Consider the following 16182-nt stretch of genomic DNA (forward strand, 5'->3'; position numbering starts at 1 on the left):
CACCATCATGCCTATATACAATTCTGTCTTCCTTTCTTGCATGCAACCTTTAAGAGTTAATTGATATGATTGTGTTTTCTTAAAAAAAATGGACCCCATATAAATTTAGATTGGTATGCCATTATGTCCCTATGTAATCTGTGTGATATTACAATGCATGGTAGCCAAGGCATTTGCCCCTTATTATATGTGGCTTCTTAGAATCGACAGCGCATGCGCGGCTTACGATAGGTTAAGATTACACATCCCCACGATTTAGCAGTGATGAAGCATAATGTGTGACTCCACGGAGCTCTCTGCGCATGCGCGGCACATACGGCATGCCATTGATTACCCACAAGTAAGTTAACGTGAGATTTCATCATCACGCGATGCATTGTGAGCTATGGACATTCGCAATGGACCCCAACGATTGTATGGGCATACGTGGGTTGAAATCGTCATTACAGCGCATGCGCGGGATATACGGCATGGGAGTGAGTTATCGCGAGTTTTTGCGAGTTCTTCCTATTCTGTGATGCATCATGGGCTATTAACATGCGCAATGGGACCTGATTGAAGTATAGTGATGAGCGAACACACTCGTTCGAGCATTAGGGTACTCGAGATGCTCGTTACTCGAGACGAACACCACGCGGTACTTGAGTCAATTGCATTTCCTTCCCCGCATGTTTAGCGCCATTTTCTAGACATGCGAGGAAGACACTACCCTTCCTGCTGTGACATGCCAGCCGTATCCCACCCCACAGTAGTTAGTGGCTAGGCTGATCAGATGACTGCCGAGTACTTAAACTGGTCCCGCCCGCGGCTTACCTCAGACACATGCTGGCAGAGGTTAGGGAAAGTTATGCTGCTGATATAAGGAATGCGTTAGACTAGGATCCAGTCTTCATGAACCCCAACTGTCCTTCTTAGGGCTACTCTTCATAGTGTGTATTACTGTTGTGGCTGGCTGGGAGCAGTAGTGCACCAATTTTTTTTTTTAAGCATCTCGGGCTGTGCAGGCCATTTCACCTATAGCATTCTCAGTCTGCAGTATATTATGCAGAGTTTAGGGAAATAGCTGCTGATATAGGGAAAGTGTTAGAGTAGGATCCTGTCTTCAAGAACCCCAACGGTCCTTCTTAGGGCTATATCTGACAGTGTGCATTATAGTTGTGGCTTGCTGGGAGTAGTAATGCATCAATTTTTGTATTTTGCATCAAGGCCAGTTCCCAGCCTTTCAGTAATAGCGTTCTCAGGCTGCAGTGCCGTACAACCAGCTCTCACCGTGAAACTGCTCTGTAACATCTCCTAGCCTACTGCAAGCAACTTCATTTTTACCGTTGTGTGTCTGCAGTGCATTAGACAGCGTCTCACAGCTAAACAGTACTGTAATATTTCCTGGACCACTGCAAAGTATTTCAGCTCTGCCGCTGTGCAGAGCATCTCACAATACCCTTTCCTTGGTGGGGTTGAGATCGCCGCAGTTACCAGCACTATCCACTGGCTTTAGAGTCTTCTCCCACTCCATAAGCCTCTCTTATCTACAAGTCTCTGCGAGCGGTAAATTACCCCTAAGTATCAGCGCAAGACAGCGGGTTAATTTTTTTCAAGTCACAGCACAGAGCCTCCGCTATCTACAAGTCTCTGTATGCGGTGAATTAAGCCACAGTTGTCAGTGATGTATAGTGGGGTAATTTACTTGGGCCCTGCTCTATTCCTAATCTGCCATGATGAGGAGTAGGGGTAAGGATCGAGGACATGGACGCGGACATCCAGGTGAGGGTATGGGCACAGGCCAAGTTCCTGGGCATGGTGAATCACAGCCGGCTGCTGCGGGATTAGGAGAGGGGCAAGTTTCTGGGCTCCCCAGCTTCATATCACAATTTACGGGTCTGCGTGGTAGACCTTTATTACAAACAGAGCAGTGTGAGCAGGTCCTGTCGTGGATGGCAGAAAATGCGTCCAGCAATGTATCTGCCACCCAATCTTCTACGCAGTCCACTACTCCCAGCCTAGGGACTGCAACTCTGCATCCTCTGGCTGCTGCTCCCCCTTCCTCCCAGCCTCCTCACTCCATAAAAATGACATATTCTGATGAGCAGGCAGACTCCCTGGAACTGTTCTTGGGTCCCTGCCATGAGTGGGAAAAAACGGTTCCTCTCTCACCTGAGGAGTTTGTCGTGACCGATGTCCAACCTTTGGAAAGTTTCCGGAGTCCAGGTGATGAGGCTGGGGACTTCCTGCAACTGTCTCAAGAGCTTCTTGTGGAGGAGGATGATGAGACACAGTTGTCTGTCAGTGAGGTAGTAGTAAGGGCAGTAAGTCCGAGGAAGGAGCGCACAGAGGATTGGGGGAAGAGCAGCTGGACGATGAAGTGAATGACCCCACCTGGTTTGCTAAGCCTACTGAGGACAGGGCTTCAGAGGGGAAGGCAAGTGCAGCAGCAGGACAGGTTGGAAGAGACAGTGGGGGTGGCCAGGGGTAGAGGCAGGGCCAGAGCGAAGAATCACCCAGCTGTTTCCCACAGCACCCCCTCGCGGCAAGCCTCCATGCAGAGTGCAAGGTGTTTAAAGGTGTGAATTTTTTTTAGTGAGAGCACAGATGACCGACGAACAGTGGTGTGCAACCTGTGTCGCACCAAGATCAGCCGGGGAGCCACCACTACCAGCCTCACCACCACCAGCATGCGCAGACATATGATGGCCAAGCACCCCACAAGATGGGACGAGGGCCGTTCACCGCCTCTGGGTCACACCACTGCCTCTTCGCCTGTGCCCCAACCTGCCACACAGATCCAATCCCCCTCCCAGGATACGGGCACGAGCGCCTCCCGACCTGCACCCACATACTCACCTCCACCGTCCTCAACTCCATCCAGCAATGTCTCTCAGCACAGCGTTCAGATGTCGCTAACACAAGCGTTGGAAGGAAAGTGCAAATACACCGCCACCCACCCGCACACACAAGCTTTAAATGTGCACATTGCTAAATTATTCAGCCTGGAGATGATGCCGTACGGGCTTGTGGAAATGGAGGCTTTCAAAAACATGATGGCGGCGGTCCTGCGCTACTCGGTCCCCAGTCGCCATTAGTTTTCTCGGTGTGCCGTCCCAGCCCTATACCAGCACCTCTCCTGCAACATAAATCGTGTCCTCCCCAACATGTTTACTGGGAATGTCCACTTAACCACGGACACGTGAACAAGTACTGGCGGGCAGGGCCACTATGTCTCCCTGACAGCACATTGGGTGAACTTGGTGGAGGCTGGGACCGAGTCAGAGTCGGGGATTGCTCACGTCCTACCCACACCCAGAATAGCGGGTGTAACTTCGGTGCTGGTATCTGCGGCATTTTATGTCACCTCCTCCAAACTCTCCCCCACGTCTACCTCTCAATTAAGTGTGAGCACGTCGCCAGCAGTTGGTATGGCACGGCAGCACAGTGGTGGACAAGCGTCAGCAGGCCGTGCTGAAAATACTCAGCTTAGGTGACAAGAGGCACACAGCCCCCGAACTGTTGCAGGGTCTGACAGAGCAGACCGACCTCTGGCTATCGCCGCTGAGCCTCCAACCGGGCATGGTCGTGTGTGACAACAGCCGTAACACACGTGCCATGCCTGGCCCAAGTCTTCAATCTGGTGGTTCAGCGGTTTCTGAAAAACTACCCTCACTTGTCTGACCTGCTCGGCAAGGTGCGCCGCGGACGCTGCCACCCTGAGGACCCTGCAACATCGGTTTAATCTGCCAGAGCATCGACTGCTGTGCGACGTGCCCACACGGTGGAATTCTACACTGCACATGTTGGCCAGGCTCTATGAGCAGCGTAGAGCGATAGTCGAATACCAACTCCAACACGGGTAGCCTCCACAATACTTTACCGAGGAGTGGGCCAGGATGGCAGATATCTGCCAGGTCCTCGGAAACTTTGAGGAGTCTACCCAGATGGTGAGCGGCGATGCTGCAATCATTAGCGTTACCATCCCGCTGCTATGCCTGCTGAAAAGTTCGCTGCAAAGCATAAAGACCGACGCTTCGCTGTTGGAACAGGAGATGGGGGATGAGAGTATGTCGCTTAATAGCCAGACCACCCTCATGTCTATATCTCAACGCGTTTTGGAAGGGAGGAGGGGGAGGAGCAGGAGGAGGAGAAGGGGGAAGAGACAGCTGGGCACACTGCAGAGGGTACCCATGCTGCTTGCCTCTTATCTGTTCAGCGTTTATGGGCTGAAGAGGAGGAGGAGGAGGATCCTGAAAGTCATCATCCTAGTGAGGACAATGTGTTGCATAATGGTACCCTGGTACACATGGCTGACTTCATGTTAGGCTGCCTTTCTCGTGACCCTCGCGTTAGACGCATTCTGGCCAACATGGATTAATGGGTGTACACCCTTCTCAACCCACGGTATAAAGAGAACCTTTCCACTCTCATTCCCAAAGAGGAAAGGGGTACAAGAGTGATGCAATACCACAGGGCCCTGGTGGAAAAAGTGATGGTAAACGTTCCCATCTGACAGCGCTAGTGGCAGAAGGCGCAGTTCCGAGGGCCAAGTAGCAGGGGAGGCACAGAGATCAGGCAGCATGTCCAGTGCAGGCAGGGGAACACTCTCCAAGGCCTTTGCCAGCTTTATGTCTTCCCAGCAAGACTGTGTCACTACTCCCCAGTCAAGGCTGAGTCGGACGGAGCACTGTAAAAAGATGGTGAGGGAGTACGTAGCCGATCGTACCACTGTCCTCCGTGATACCTCTGTTCCATACAATTATTGGGTGTTAAAACTGGACACGTGGCACGAACTTGCGCTGTACGCCCTGGAGGTGCTGGCTTGCCCTGCCACTAGCATCTTGTCAGAGAGGGTGTTTAGTGCAGCTGAGGGAATCATCACGGATAAGCGTACGCGCCTGTCAACTGCCAGTGCCGACATGCTTACACTCATAAAGATGAACAAAGCCTGGATTTCCCCAGACTTCTCTTCTCCACCTGCAGAGAGCAGCGGAACCTAAAGATTCTTTTCGCTGCAACCGGAGAAAATTTCATTCACTATCACCGGAAAAAGGGGGGAATTAGCTTTGTCAATCTCTCTCGGATATTAGTCCTCCTCCTCCTCCTGAAACATCATGTCATCACGCTGAACTGCCAATTTTTCTGCGGCCCAATTTTTCAAAGTTTCAAAAGTATTGATACTTTTACATAAACCATTTTTTCAACAGGGCTGCCTCCAGGCTCTGTTACAAATTAAGCAACAGTGAGCTGTCTCTTTAAAAAATATTTATGGGTTTCACCTGCCCTCTCGGTTGAGCAATTTTTCAGGGATACATTTGTGCTCTTGGTACACTAATTTTTCTGGCCCTCACCTATACTGTTATCTAACTAAATTTTCTGGCCTTCGCCTACACTTATGGTACACCAATGTTTCAGGGATTCGCCTATACTCTTGCTACAGAAATGCTACTGGGGTCTGACTATACTTTTACTACAGAAATGTTACAGGGGTCTGCCTATACTTCTCCTACAGAAATGTTACTGGGGTCTGTCTATTCTTTTACTACAGAAATGTTACTGGGGTCTGCCTATATTTCTGCTGCAGAAATGTTACTGGGGTCTGCCTAAACTGCAGCTACAGAAATGTTACAGGGGTCTGCCTATACCTTTCCTACAGAAATGTTACAGGGGTCTGCCTATACCTTTCCTACAGAAATGTTACAGGGGTCTGCCTATACCTTTCCTACAGAAATGTTACAGGGGTCTGCCTATACCTTTCCTACAAAAAGGTTACAGGGATCTGCCTATACTTCTGCTACAGAAATGTTACAGGGGTCTGTCTATAATGTTACTACAGAAATGCTACTGGGGTCTGCCTATACTTTTACTACAGAAATGTTACAGGTAGAGATGAGCGAGCACCAAAATGCTCGGGTGCTTGTTACTCGGGACGAAATTTTCGCGATGCTCGAGGGTTCGTTTCGAATAACGAACCCCATTGAAGTCAATGGGCGACCCGAGCATTTTTGTATATCGCCGATGCTCGCTAAGGTTTCCATGTGTGAAAATCTGGGCAATTCAAGAAAGTGATGGGAACGACACAGCAACGGATAGGGCAGGCGAGGGGCTACATGTTGGGCTGCATCTCAAGTTCACAGGTCCAACTATTAAGCCACAATACCGGCAAGAGTGGGCCCCCCCCCCCTCCCAACAATTTTTACTTCTGAAAAGCCCACATTAGCATGGCATACCTTAGCTAAGCACCACACTACCTACAACAAAGCACAATCACTGCCTGCATGACACTCTGCTGCCACTTCTCCTGGGTTACATGCTGCCCAACCCCCCTCCCCCCTGCACGACGCAGTGTCCACAGCGCACACCAAACTGTTCCTGCGCAGCCTTCAGCTGCCCTCATGCCACACCACCCTCATGTCTATTTATAAGTGCGTCTGCCATGAGGAGGAACTGCAAGCACACACTGCAGAGGGTTGGCACGGCTAGGCAGCGACCCTCTTTAAAAGGGGTGGGGCGATAGCCCACAATGCTGTACAGAAGCAATGAGAAATATAATCCTGTGCCACCGCCATCAGGAGCTGCACACGTGGGCATAGCAATGGGGAACCTATGTGCCACACACTATTCATTCTGTCAAGGTGTCTCTGCATGCCCCAGTCAGACCGGGCTTTTTAATTCATAGACACAGGCAGGTACAACTCCCTATTGTGAAGTCCCTGTGGACCCACAGCATGGGTGGGTGCCAGGAAGCCACCGGCGGTACATAAAAATATCCCATTGCATTGCCCAACACAGCTGAGGTAGTAATGTCGTGCTTAATGCAGGTGGGCTTCGGCCCACACTGCATGCCCCAGTCAGACTGGGGTTCTTTACAAGTGGAAACAGATGCATTTATAATTCCCTGTGGACCGACAGCATGGGTGGGTGCCAGGAAGCCACCGGCGGTACATAAAAATATCCCATTGCATTGCCCAACACAGCTGAGGTAGTAATGACGTGCTTAATGCAGGTGGGCTTCGGCCCACACTGCATGCCCCAGTCAGACTGGGGTTCTTTACAAGTGGAAACAGATGCATTTATAATTCCCTGTGGACCGACAGCATGGGTGGGTGCCAGGAAGCCACCGGCGGTACATAAAAATATCCCATTGCATTGCCCAACACAGCTGAGGTAGTAATGTCGAGCTTAATGCAGGTGGGCTTCGGCCCACACTGCATGCCCAATTTAGACTGGGGTTCTTTACAAGTGGAAACAGATGCATTTATAATTCCCTGTGGACCCACAGCATGGGTGGGTGCCAGTAAGCCACCGGCGGTACATAAAAATATCCCATTGCATTGCCCAACACAGCTGAGGTAGTAATGTTGTGCTTAATGCAGGTGGGCTTCGGCCCACACTGCATGCCCCAGTCAGACTGGTAATATGTACCTTAACAGTAACCACGTTGGTGGTAATGTGGTGGTGACTGCGGACCTTGTAGCGCGGTTTTATTTTGTTGGTTTTCGGAATGTGGCCAGGATTAAGTGCGCCGTGGCGGGGGATGTTTTTGAGGCACTACGTGTCCTCTCCACGTGTCCCTGGTTATATGCACCTTAACAGTAACAGCGTTGGTGGGAAATGGCCTCGCCGCCATCATGTCTTTGGGAAGCCTCTGTTTCCACACCCCAGAGACATACCATTAGCAGCGATATAGGCAGAGCCCATAATTAGTAACATTTCAGCCGTAGCATTAGGACAGGCCCCAATAACATATCACTAGCAGCATTATAGGGGGAGCACAGTATTAGTTCCATTTCAGTAATAGTAGCACTCAAGACAGGCCCCAGTAACAATTCCGAAGCAGCAGTATAGTGGGAGCGCAGTCTTCGTTCCATTTCAGTAATAGTAGCACTCAAGACAGGCCCCAGTAACAATTCCGAAGCAGCAGTATAGTGGGAGCGCAGTCTTCGTTCCATTTCAGTAGCTGCAGTATAGACAAGGCCCAAGTTACATTTATGTAGCTAAAGTGTAGGCCAACCGCACACACCTTTCTGTACCATGAGTGCAGGCGAAGAACATAGAAATTGCTATGATTACACTGTAGGTGAGTGCCCCAAAAAATTGGTGTACCAACAGTACTAATGTACCTCAGTAAAAAGTGGCCATGCCCAACCAAGATGGCAGGTGAAACCCATTAATCGCTTTGGTTAATGTGGCTTAAGTGGTAACTAGGCCTGGAGGCAGCCCAGTTTAACGAAAAATTGGTTCAAGTTAAAGTTCCAACGCTTTTAAGAGCATTGAAACGTATAAAAAATTTTTAGAAAAATTATATGAGTGAGCCTTGTGGCCCTAAGAAAAATTGCCCGTTCAGCGTGATTACGTGAGGTTTCAGGAGGAGGAGCAGGAGGAGGAGGAGGAATATTATACACAGATTGATGAAGTAGAAATGTCCCCGTTTTGGATGGTGAGAGAGAACGATGCTTCCATCCGCGGGTGCAGCCTACGTATTGCTTAGGTATCGCTGCTGTCCGCTGGTGGAGAAGAGAAGTCTGGGGAAATCCAGGCTTTGTTCATCTTGATGAGTGTTAGCCTGTCGTCACTGTCGGTTGACAGGCGGGTACGCTTATCTGTGACGATTCCCCCAGCCGCACTAAACACCCTCTCCGACAAGACGCTAGCCGCAGGACAAGCAAGCACCTCCAGGGCATACAGCGCGAGTTCAGGCTACGTAGTTGTAGGTGGCAGAGGCGTCACGGAGGACGGTCGTGCGATCGGCTACGTACTCCCTCACCATCCTTTTACAATGCTCCCGCGCTGTCGTATGGGAATTTTACCATCAGTTTGTCCGCCAGGGTCCTGTGGTATAGCAACACTCTCGAACCCCTTTCCTCTTCGGGTATGAGAGTGGAAAGATTCTCCTTATACCGTGGGTCGAGCAGTGTGTACACCCAGTAATCCGTAGTGACCAGAATGCGTGTAACACGAGGGTCACGAGAAAGGCATCCTAACATGAAGTCAGCCATGTGTGCCAGGGTACCTGTACGCAACACATGGCTGTCTTCACTAGGAAGATCACTTTCAGGATCCTCCTCCTCCTCCTCCTCCTCCTCCTCCTCAGGCCATACACGCTGAAAGGATGACAGGCAAGCAGCATGGGTACCGTCAGCGGTGGGCCAAGCTGTCTCTTCCCCCTCCTCCTCATCCTCCTCATGCTCCTCCTCCTCCTCCTGAACGCGCTGAGATATAGACAGGAGGGTGCTCTGACTATCCAGCGACATACTGTCTTCCCCCGCCTCCGTTTCCGAGCGCAAAGCATCTGCCTTTATGCTTTGCAGGGAACTTCTCAAGATGCATAGCAGAAGAATGGTGACGCTAATGATTGCAGCATCGCCGCTCACCACCTGGGTAGACTGCTCAAAGTTTTCAAGGACCTGGCAGATGTCTGCCAACCAGGCCCACTCTTCTGTAAAGAATTGAGGAGGCTGACTCCCACTGCGCCGCCCATGTTGGAGTTGGTATTCCACTATAGCTCTACACTGCTCATAGAGCCTGGCCAACATGTGGAGCGTAGAGTTCCACCGTGTGGGCACGTCGCACAGCAGTCGGTGCACTGGCAGATTAAACCGATGTTGCAGGGTGCGCAGGGTGGCAGCGTCCGTGTGGGACTTGCGGAAATGTGCGCAGAGCCGGGTCAAGCGTGGGTAGCTTTTCAGAAAGCGCTGAACCACCAAATTAAAGACGTGGGCCAGGCATGGCACGTGCGTGAGGCTGTCGAGCTGCAGAGCCGCCACCAGGTTACGGCCGTTGTCACACATGACCATGCCCGGTTGGAGGCTCAGCGGCGCAAGCCAGCGGTCGGTCTGCTCTGTCTGACCCTGCAGCAGTTTGTGGGCCGTGTGCCTCTTCTCTCCTAAGCTGAGTAGTTTCAGCACGGCCTGCTGACGCTTGCCCACCGCTGTGCTGCCACGCCGCGCGACACCGACTGCTGGCGACGTGCTGCTGCTGACACATCTTGATTGCGAGACAGAGGTTGCGTTGGAGGAGGAGGAGGAGGGTGGTTTAGTGGAGGAAGCATACACCGCCGCAGATACCACCACCGAGCTGGGGCCCGCAATTCTGGGGGTGGGTAGGACGTGAGCGTTCCCAGGCTCTGACTCTGTCCCAGCCTCCACTAAATTCACCCAATGTGCCGTCAGGGAAATATAGTGGCCCTGCCTGCCTATGCTTGTCCACGTGTCAGTTGTTAAGTGGACCTTGGCAGTAACCGCGTTGGTGAGGGCGCGTACAATGTTGCAGCAGATGTGGTCGTGCAGGGCTGGGACAGCACATCGGGAAAAGTAGTGGCGACTGGGAACTGAGTAGCGCGGGGCCGCCGCCGCCATCATACTTTTGAAAGACTCCGTTTCCACAACCCTATACGGCAGCATCTCCAGGCTGATAAATTTGGCTATGTGCACGTTTAACGCTTGAGTGTGCGGGTGCGTGGCGGCGTACTTGCGCTTGCGCTCAAACACTTGCGCTAGCGACGGCTGGATGGTGCGCTGACAGACATTGGTGGATGGGGCCGAGGACAGCGGAGGTGAGGGTATGGGTGCTGGCCAGGAGACAGTAGTGCCTCTGCCCTGAGAGGGGGGTTGGATCTCAGTGGCAGGTTGGGGCACAGGGGGAGAGGGAGCGGTGCAAACCGGAGGCGGTGAACGGCCTTCGTCCCACCTTGTGGGGTGCTTGGCCATCATATGTCTGCGCATGCTGGTGGTGGTGAGGCTGGTGGTGGTGGCTCCCCGGCTGATCTTGGAGCGACAAAGGTTGCACACCTCTGTTCGTCGGTCATCTGCACTCTCAGTGAAAAACTGCCAGACCTTTGAGCACCTCGGCCTCTGCAGGGTGGCATGGCGCGAGGGGGTGCTTTGGGAAACAGTTGGTGGATTCTTCGGTCTGGCCCTGCCTCTACCCCTGAACACCGCACTGCCTCTTGCAACCTGCCCTGCTGCTGCCCTTGCCTCCCCATCTGAAGACCTGTCCTCAGTAGGTGTAGCAAACCAGGTGGGGTCAGTCACCTCATTGTCCTGCTGCTCTTCCTCCGAATCCTCTGTGCGCTCCTCCCTCGGACTTACTGCCCTTACTACTACCTCACTGATAGACAACTGTGTCTCATCGTCATCGTCCTCCTCACCCACTGAAAGGTCTTGAGACAGTTGCCGGAAGTCCCCAGCCTCATCCTCCGGACCCCGGGAACTTTCCAATGGTTGGGCATCAGTCACGATAAACTCCTCTGGTGGGAGAGGAACCACTGCTGCCCAATCTGAGCAGGGGCCCGAGAACAGTTCCTGGGAGTCTGCCCGCTCCTCAGAATGTGTCATTGTAATGGAGTGAGGAGGCTGGGAGGAAGGAGGAGCAGCAGCCAGAGGATTCTGAGTTGCAGAAGTAGACGGCGCAGAACTGTGGGTGGACGATAGATTGCTGGATTCACTTTCTGCCATCCACGACAGGACCTGCTCACACTGCTCATTTTCTAATAAAGGTCTACCGCGTGGACCCATTAATTGTGCGATGAATGTGGGGACGCCAGAAACGTGCCTCTCTCCTAATCCCGCAGCAGTCGGCTGCGATACACCTGGATCAGGAGCTCGGCCTGTGCCCACACCCTGACTTGGGCCTCCGCGTCCTTGGCCACGTCCACATCCTCTAGGCCTACCCCTATCCCTCAGCATGCTGTATTACCAGTAATGCAGAAACAGAACGCTGTAATTAAATGTGCCGCTTATTGGCCTGTGGTTGGAGGCTGACTTCGCTTACGGAACGCCAGGAAATAATTTTGCCTGCTGTAACGCTTAGCTGGCTGCGTATGAATTTGGAGGACTACTACACCCAGCAGAGACCCAGAACACTGAGGACAGTGACAGGCAGCCCAAATAGATTTTTTTCCCAAAATGTTTTTGCAAAGGCCCACTGCCTATATTCAATCAATATGTCTTCTGTCCCTGCCTCACCGCTACTGGCCCTGGAGTATGTCAAAGAACTGCATAGTGTTGCACTGTGGACTGCAATACAGCGGTGATTTAACAGCCCAGACAGAGCCAGGAAATAATTTTGCGCAAGCCTGCTGTAACACTTAGCTGGCTGCGTATGAATTTGGAGGACTACCACACCCAGCAGAGACCCAGAACACTGAGGACAGTCACAGGCAGCCCAAATAGATTTTTTTCCCCAAATGTTTTTGCAAAGGCCCACTGCCTATATTCAATCAATATGTCTTCTGTCCCTGCCTAACCACCACTTCTGGCCCTGGAGTATTACTGCAGGGCGCAATGCTCTGCACGGCCGATATACCAAAAAAAGAAAATGTGCAACACTGCAAAAAGCAGCCTCCACAGTACTGCACACGGTTAGATGTGGCCCTAAGAAGGACCGTTGGGGTTCTTGACGCCTAAAATACTCCTAACACTCTCCCTATAGCAGCTCCACCAAGACAGCACTTTCCCTCCTCTATGTCAGAACGCATCTGTGGCGAGCCGCGGGAGGGGCCGATTTATATACTCGGGTGACACCTGATCTCGGCAGCCACTCAGTGCAGGGGGGTGGTATAGGGCTTGAACGTCGCAGGGGGAAGTTGTAATGCCTTCCCTGTCTTTCTATTGGCCAGAAAAGCGCGCTAACGTCTCAGAGATGAAAGTGAAAGTAACCCGAACACCGCGTGGTACTCGTCACGAGTAACGAGCATCTCGAACACGCTAATACTCGAACGAGTATCAAGCTCGGACGAGTACGTTCGCTCATCTCTATTTACTACAGAATTGTTACAGGGGTCTGCCTATACCTTTCTTACAGAAATGTTACAGGGGTCTGCCTATACTTCTGCTACAGAAATGTTACAGGGGTCAGTGTATAGTGTTACTACAGAAATGCTACTGGGGTCTGCCTATACTTTTACTACAGAAATGTTACTGGGTTCTATCTATACGTTTACTACAGAAATGTTACAGGGGTCTGCATATACGTCTGCTACAGAAATGTTACAGGGGTCTGTCTATAGTGTTACTACAGAAATGCTACTGGGGTCTGCCTAAACTGCAGCTACAGAAATGTTACAGGGGTCTGCCTATACCTTTGCTACAGAAATGTTACTGCGGTCTGCCTAAACTTCAGCTACAGAAATGTTACAGGGGTTTGCCTATACTTCTGCTACATAAATCGTACTGTGCTCTGTCTATACTTTTACTACAGTAATGTTACTGGGGTCTGCCTATATTTCTGCTACAGAGATGTTACAGGGGTCTGTCTATACTTTTACTACGAAAATGTTACAGGGGTCTGCCTATACCTTTGCTACAGAAATGTTACTGGGGTCTGCCTATACTTCTGCTACAGAAATGTTACAGGGGTCTGCCTATACTATGCTACAGAAATGTTACTGGGGTCCGCCTATACTTTTACTACAGAAATGTTACAGGGGTCTGTGTATACGTTTACTATATAATTATATTGAAGATAACTATTTTTATTTACTTTTTTAAAATGAGTTTTTGTATTAATGATAGTCTTTGATGTATAAAACTAAGTCTAGAAAAATGATTTCTTTCTTATCAATTGTGGACGTAAATTTTAGTTTTTTTTTCGTTTTTATTGATGTTTATTATGAAATTTTCTAGTTCTAGTTTTGAACCTTTCCATATTAATAATATGTCGTCTATGTAGCGACCATGATAAATTATATTTTTGTTTTTGAATTTTTCGACCTCAAATTGTCCCATGTATAAGTTAGCGAAAGTCGGAGCAAATTTGCTCCCCATCGCCGTTCCGGTTATCTGAAAATAAAAATTTTTTAAAAAAGAAAAATAATTATTTTTTAATGCAAAAGTAATAAATTTTAATATGTACTTTTTTGGGGATTGTGGCATGAGTGGGTCATTATCAATGAACCACGCGATTGCTTCCACCCCTAGTTCATGTGGTATACTGGTGTATAAAGATTCGACATCCAGGGTACACCACATGTAATCTTCTTTCCATTCTATTTTTTGTATGATTTCTAATATTTGACTAGAGTCTTTTATGTATGTTGGAAGGCTTATGACATATTTCTGTAAGATGTTATCTATATATTCCGCTAGACGGCTTGTGACTGAGTTTATTCCTGATATTATTGGTCTACTAGGGGGATTTTGTGTATTTTTATGTATTTTTGGTATATGGTACAAAAATGGGATTTCTGGTTCTATGCTTGTTATGTATTTTGCTTCCATTTTACTTATTGCGTTTTTTGCTTCTGCTTCCATAACCATTGTTTTTAATTCTCTATGAATAGTTGATGTGGGGTCATTCATTACTTTTTTATAGTTATTTTCATCATTAACTAGTTCATTCCCTATTTGTATGTATCTATCTGTGTCCATTATAACAATTCCCCCCCCCCCCCCCTTTATCGGCTCTTTTTATTACTAATTCTTTGTTTTCTGTTAGTTTTTTAAGGACCTCTCTTTCTTTTTTTGATAAATTATCTTTGTACCGTGTGTTATTTTTATGTAAGTTTTTAAATTCTCGTGCTACATTATTGAAAAATAATTCTATGTTTGATCCTTTAGCTTCTATTGGGAAAAAATTACTTTTATTTTTTAGCTCCGTGGTTATGGGCATATCTATATGAAATTCTGTTTCATTATTAGTAGAGATTAATTTTTCATTCATTAAGAAATATCTACTTCTTGTCAGTTTTTTTATATATTCATTTAGATCAATAAACAAATCAAATTGTGATGAACGAATTGATGGGCTAAACGATAGTCCTTTGTTTAATAATTGTACCTCCCCCCTTGTAAGTTTTTTCTTTGAAATATTAAAAATCCCTTTTTCTGTTGCTTCTGTGTTATTAATTTCATCATTCAAATTTTCGCATAGAATTTTTTCTTTATTGTTGGTGTTATTCTTTTTTCCTCCTTTTTTGCCTCTTTTTCATCTAGTTTTTTCTTTTTTGTTTGCAATTTTGGTGACGGAGTGTGAAAGTAATGTTGAATTTTTGATCTGGTGATTGGTGGAGTAAATGTTGCTTTGTTTGTCGTTTTTTTCTTTATTGGAATCGTGTTTGCTGGTGGTTCTTTTGGGGAAAAGATTTTTGGGCGTGCCCCTAAAAAATATTCTGTTTTCTTATAATCAATTTTTATTTCAGATTTAGATGATTTTTCTTGATTTTTTCTTTCATTTTCCTCTTTTTCTTTTTCTTTTTCCTTTTCTTCGTCATTGGTAGTTATAGATCTTATTCCTTTCACTTCTTCTTTATTTTTCTCTAGTCGTTTATTTATTTTATCAAAATCTGGTGGTGAATTTATAATTGGGAGGTTTTTAAAAAAAATTTCTATTTGTTCTCCATCTGTATTAGGTTGTATTAGTGGTGGTAATTGTGACGGAACTATGTAATTTTCTGTGTTGTTTGTGTTGTTAATATCTATCTGTTTTTTATTATTATTATCCATCTTTTTCTTCTCTGTATTATTGTCCATTTTTTGTATTGCAGTGTTCCTTCTGAAAGTAATCCCTTTTCCATTCCAATAATCCTCCATATTATTACTCTTTTTTTCTCTATTTTTTTCTATATGGTGATTTTTGTTTTTATTAGTTTTTTTATTATCAATCTTGTTTGATTTTATTTTGTTACCATTTGTTGTTTCTATATCAATTGTTCCTTTAATTATTTCTTTATCAATTGATTCTGTATTATCTTCTTTTTGTGTTTCTTCCCTTGCAGTCTGTGTTTTTCGTTTATATTGGTGTGGAAAATAAATATTTTGTTTAAAGTCAGTATAATCTCTTTTTAATTTTGTCATTTTTCTAAATATTATGGGAATTTCTATATCATTTGTATCTATTATTTTTTCTTCTTTATTGTTGTCTAGTGTATTATCTGTGTTTAGAATGTTATATAAATTTTGTAATATCAGAATTCTTCTTTTATCCTTTAATTTATCAAGCATTACGGCTGTGAATGTTTGTAGCATAGATTGCCATTCACCAGTAAATGTTTCGTCTTGAGGAAATGCTGATCTGTGTGGTATTCTTAATCCTCTAGGGGTTAAATTGTTAATGGCATAGATTTTTAACAATATCCAGTCGATGGTGTGTCTCCATAGGTCATTAAGTAGACGTTTTGGATTTTTCAAATTTGTTATTTTCCGGCCAAATATCTTTTAATGATCCCGATATTTCCAAGAGCTTGAGATCCTTAAAGATATT

The 16182-nt window shown here is 47.5% G+C and overlaps 1 protein-coding gene across 1 annotated transcript in view; it reads right to left on the minus strand.

Annotated features, from left to right (window-relative positions):
* Positions 1 to 14837: 14837 nt before the first annotated feature.
* Positions 14838 to 16182, minus strand: part of LOC136577424 (CD5 antigen-like) — a 91664-nt gene continuing 90319 nt past the window's right edge. Inside the window, exon 5 of the mRNA XM_066577320.1 lies at positions 14838 to 15265. Within this exon, the coding sequence (XP_066433417.1) occupies positions 14838 to 15265 (428 nt within the window). The remainder of the gene's footprint in view (positions 15266 to 16182) is intronic.

Source organism: Eleutherodactylus coqui, chromosome 8, assembly GCF_035609145.1.
Source record: "Eleutherodactylus coqui strain aEleCoq1 chromosome 8, aEleCoq1.hap1, whole genome shotgun sequence".
NCBI lineage: Eukaryota > Metazoa > Chordata > Amphibia > Anura > Eleutherodactylidae > Eleutherodactylus > Eleutherodactylus coqui.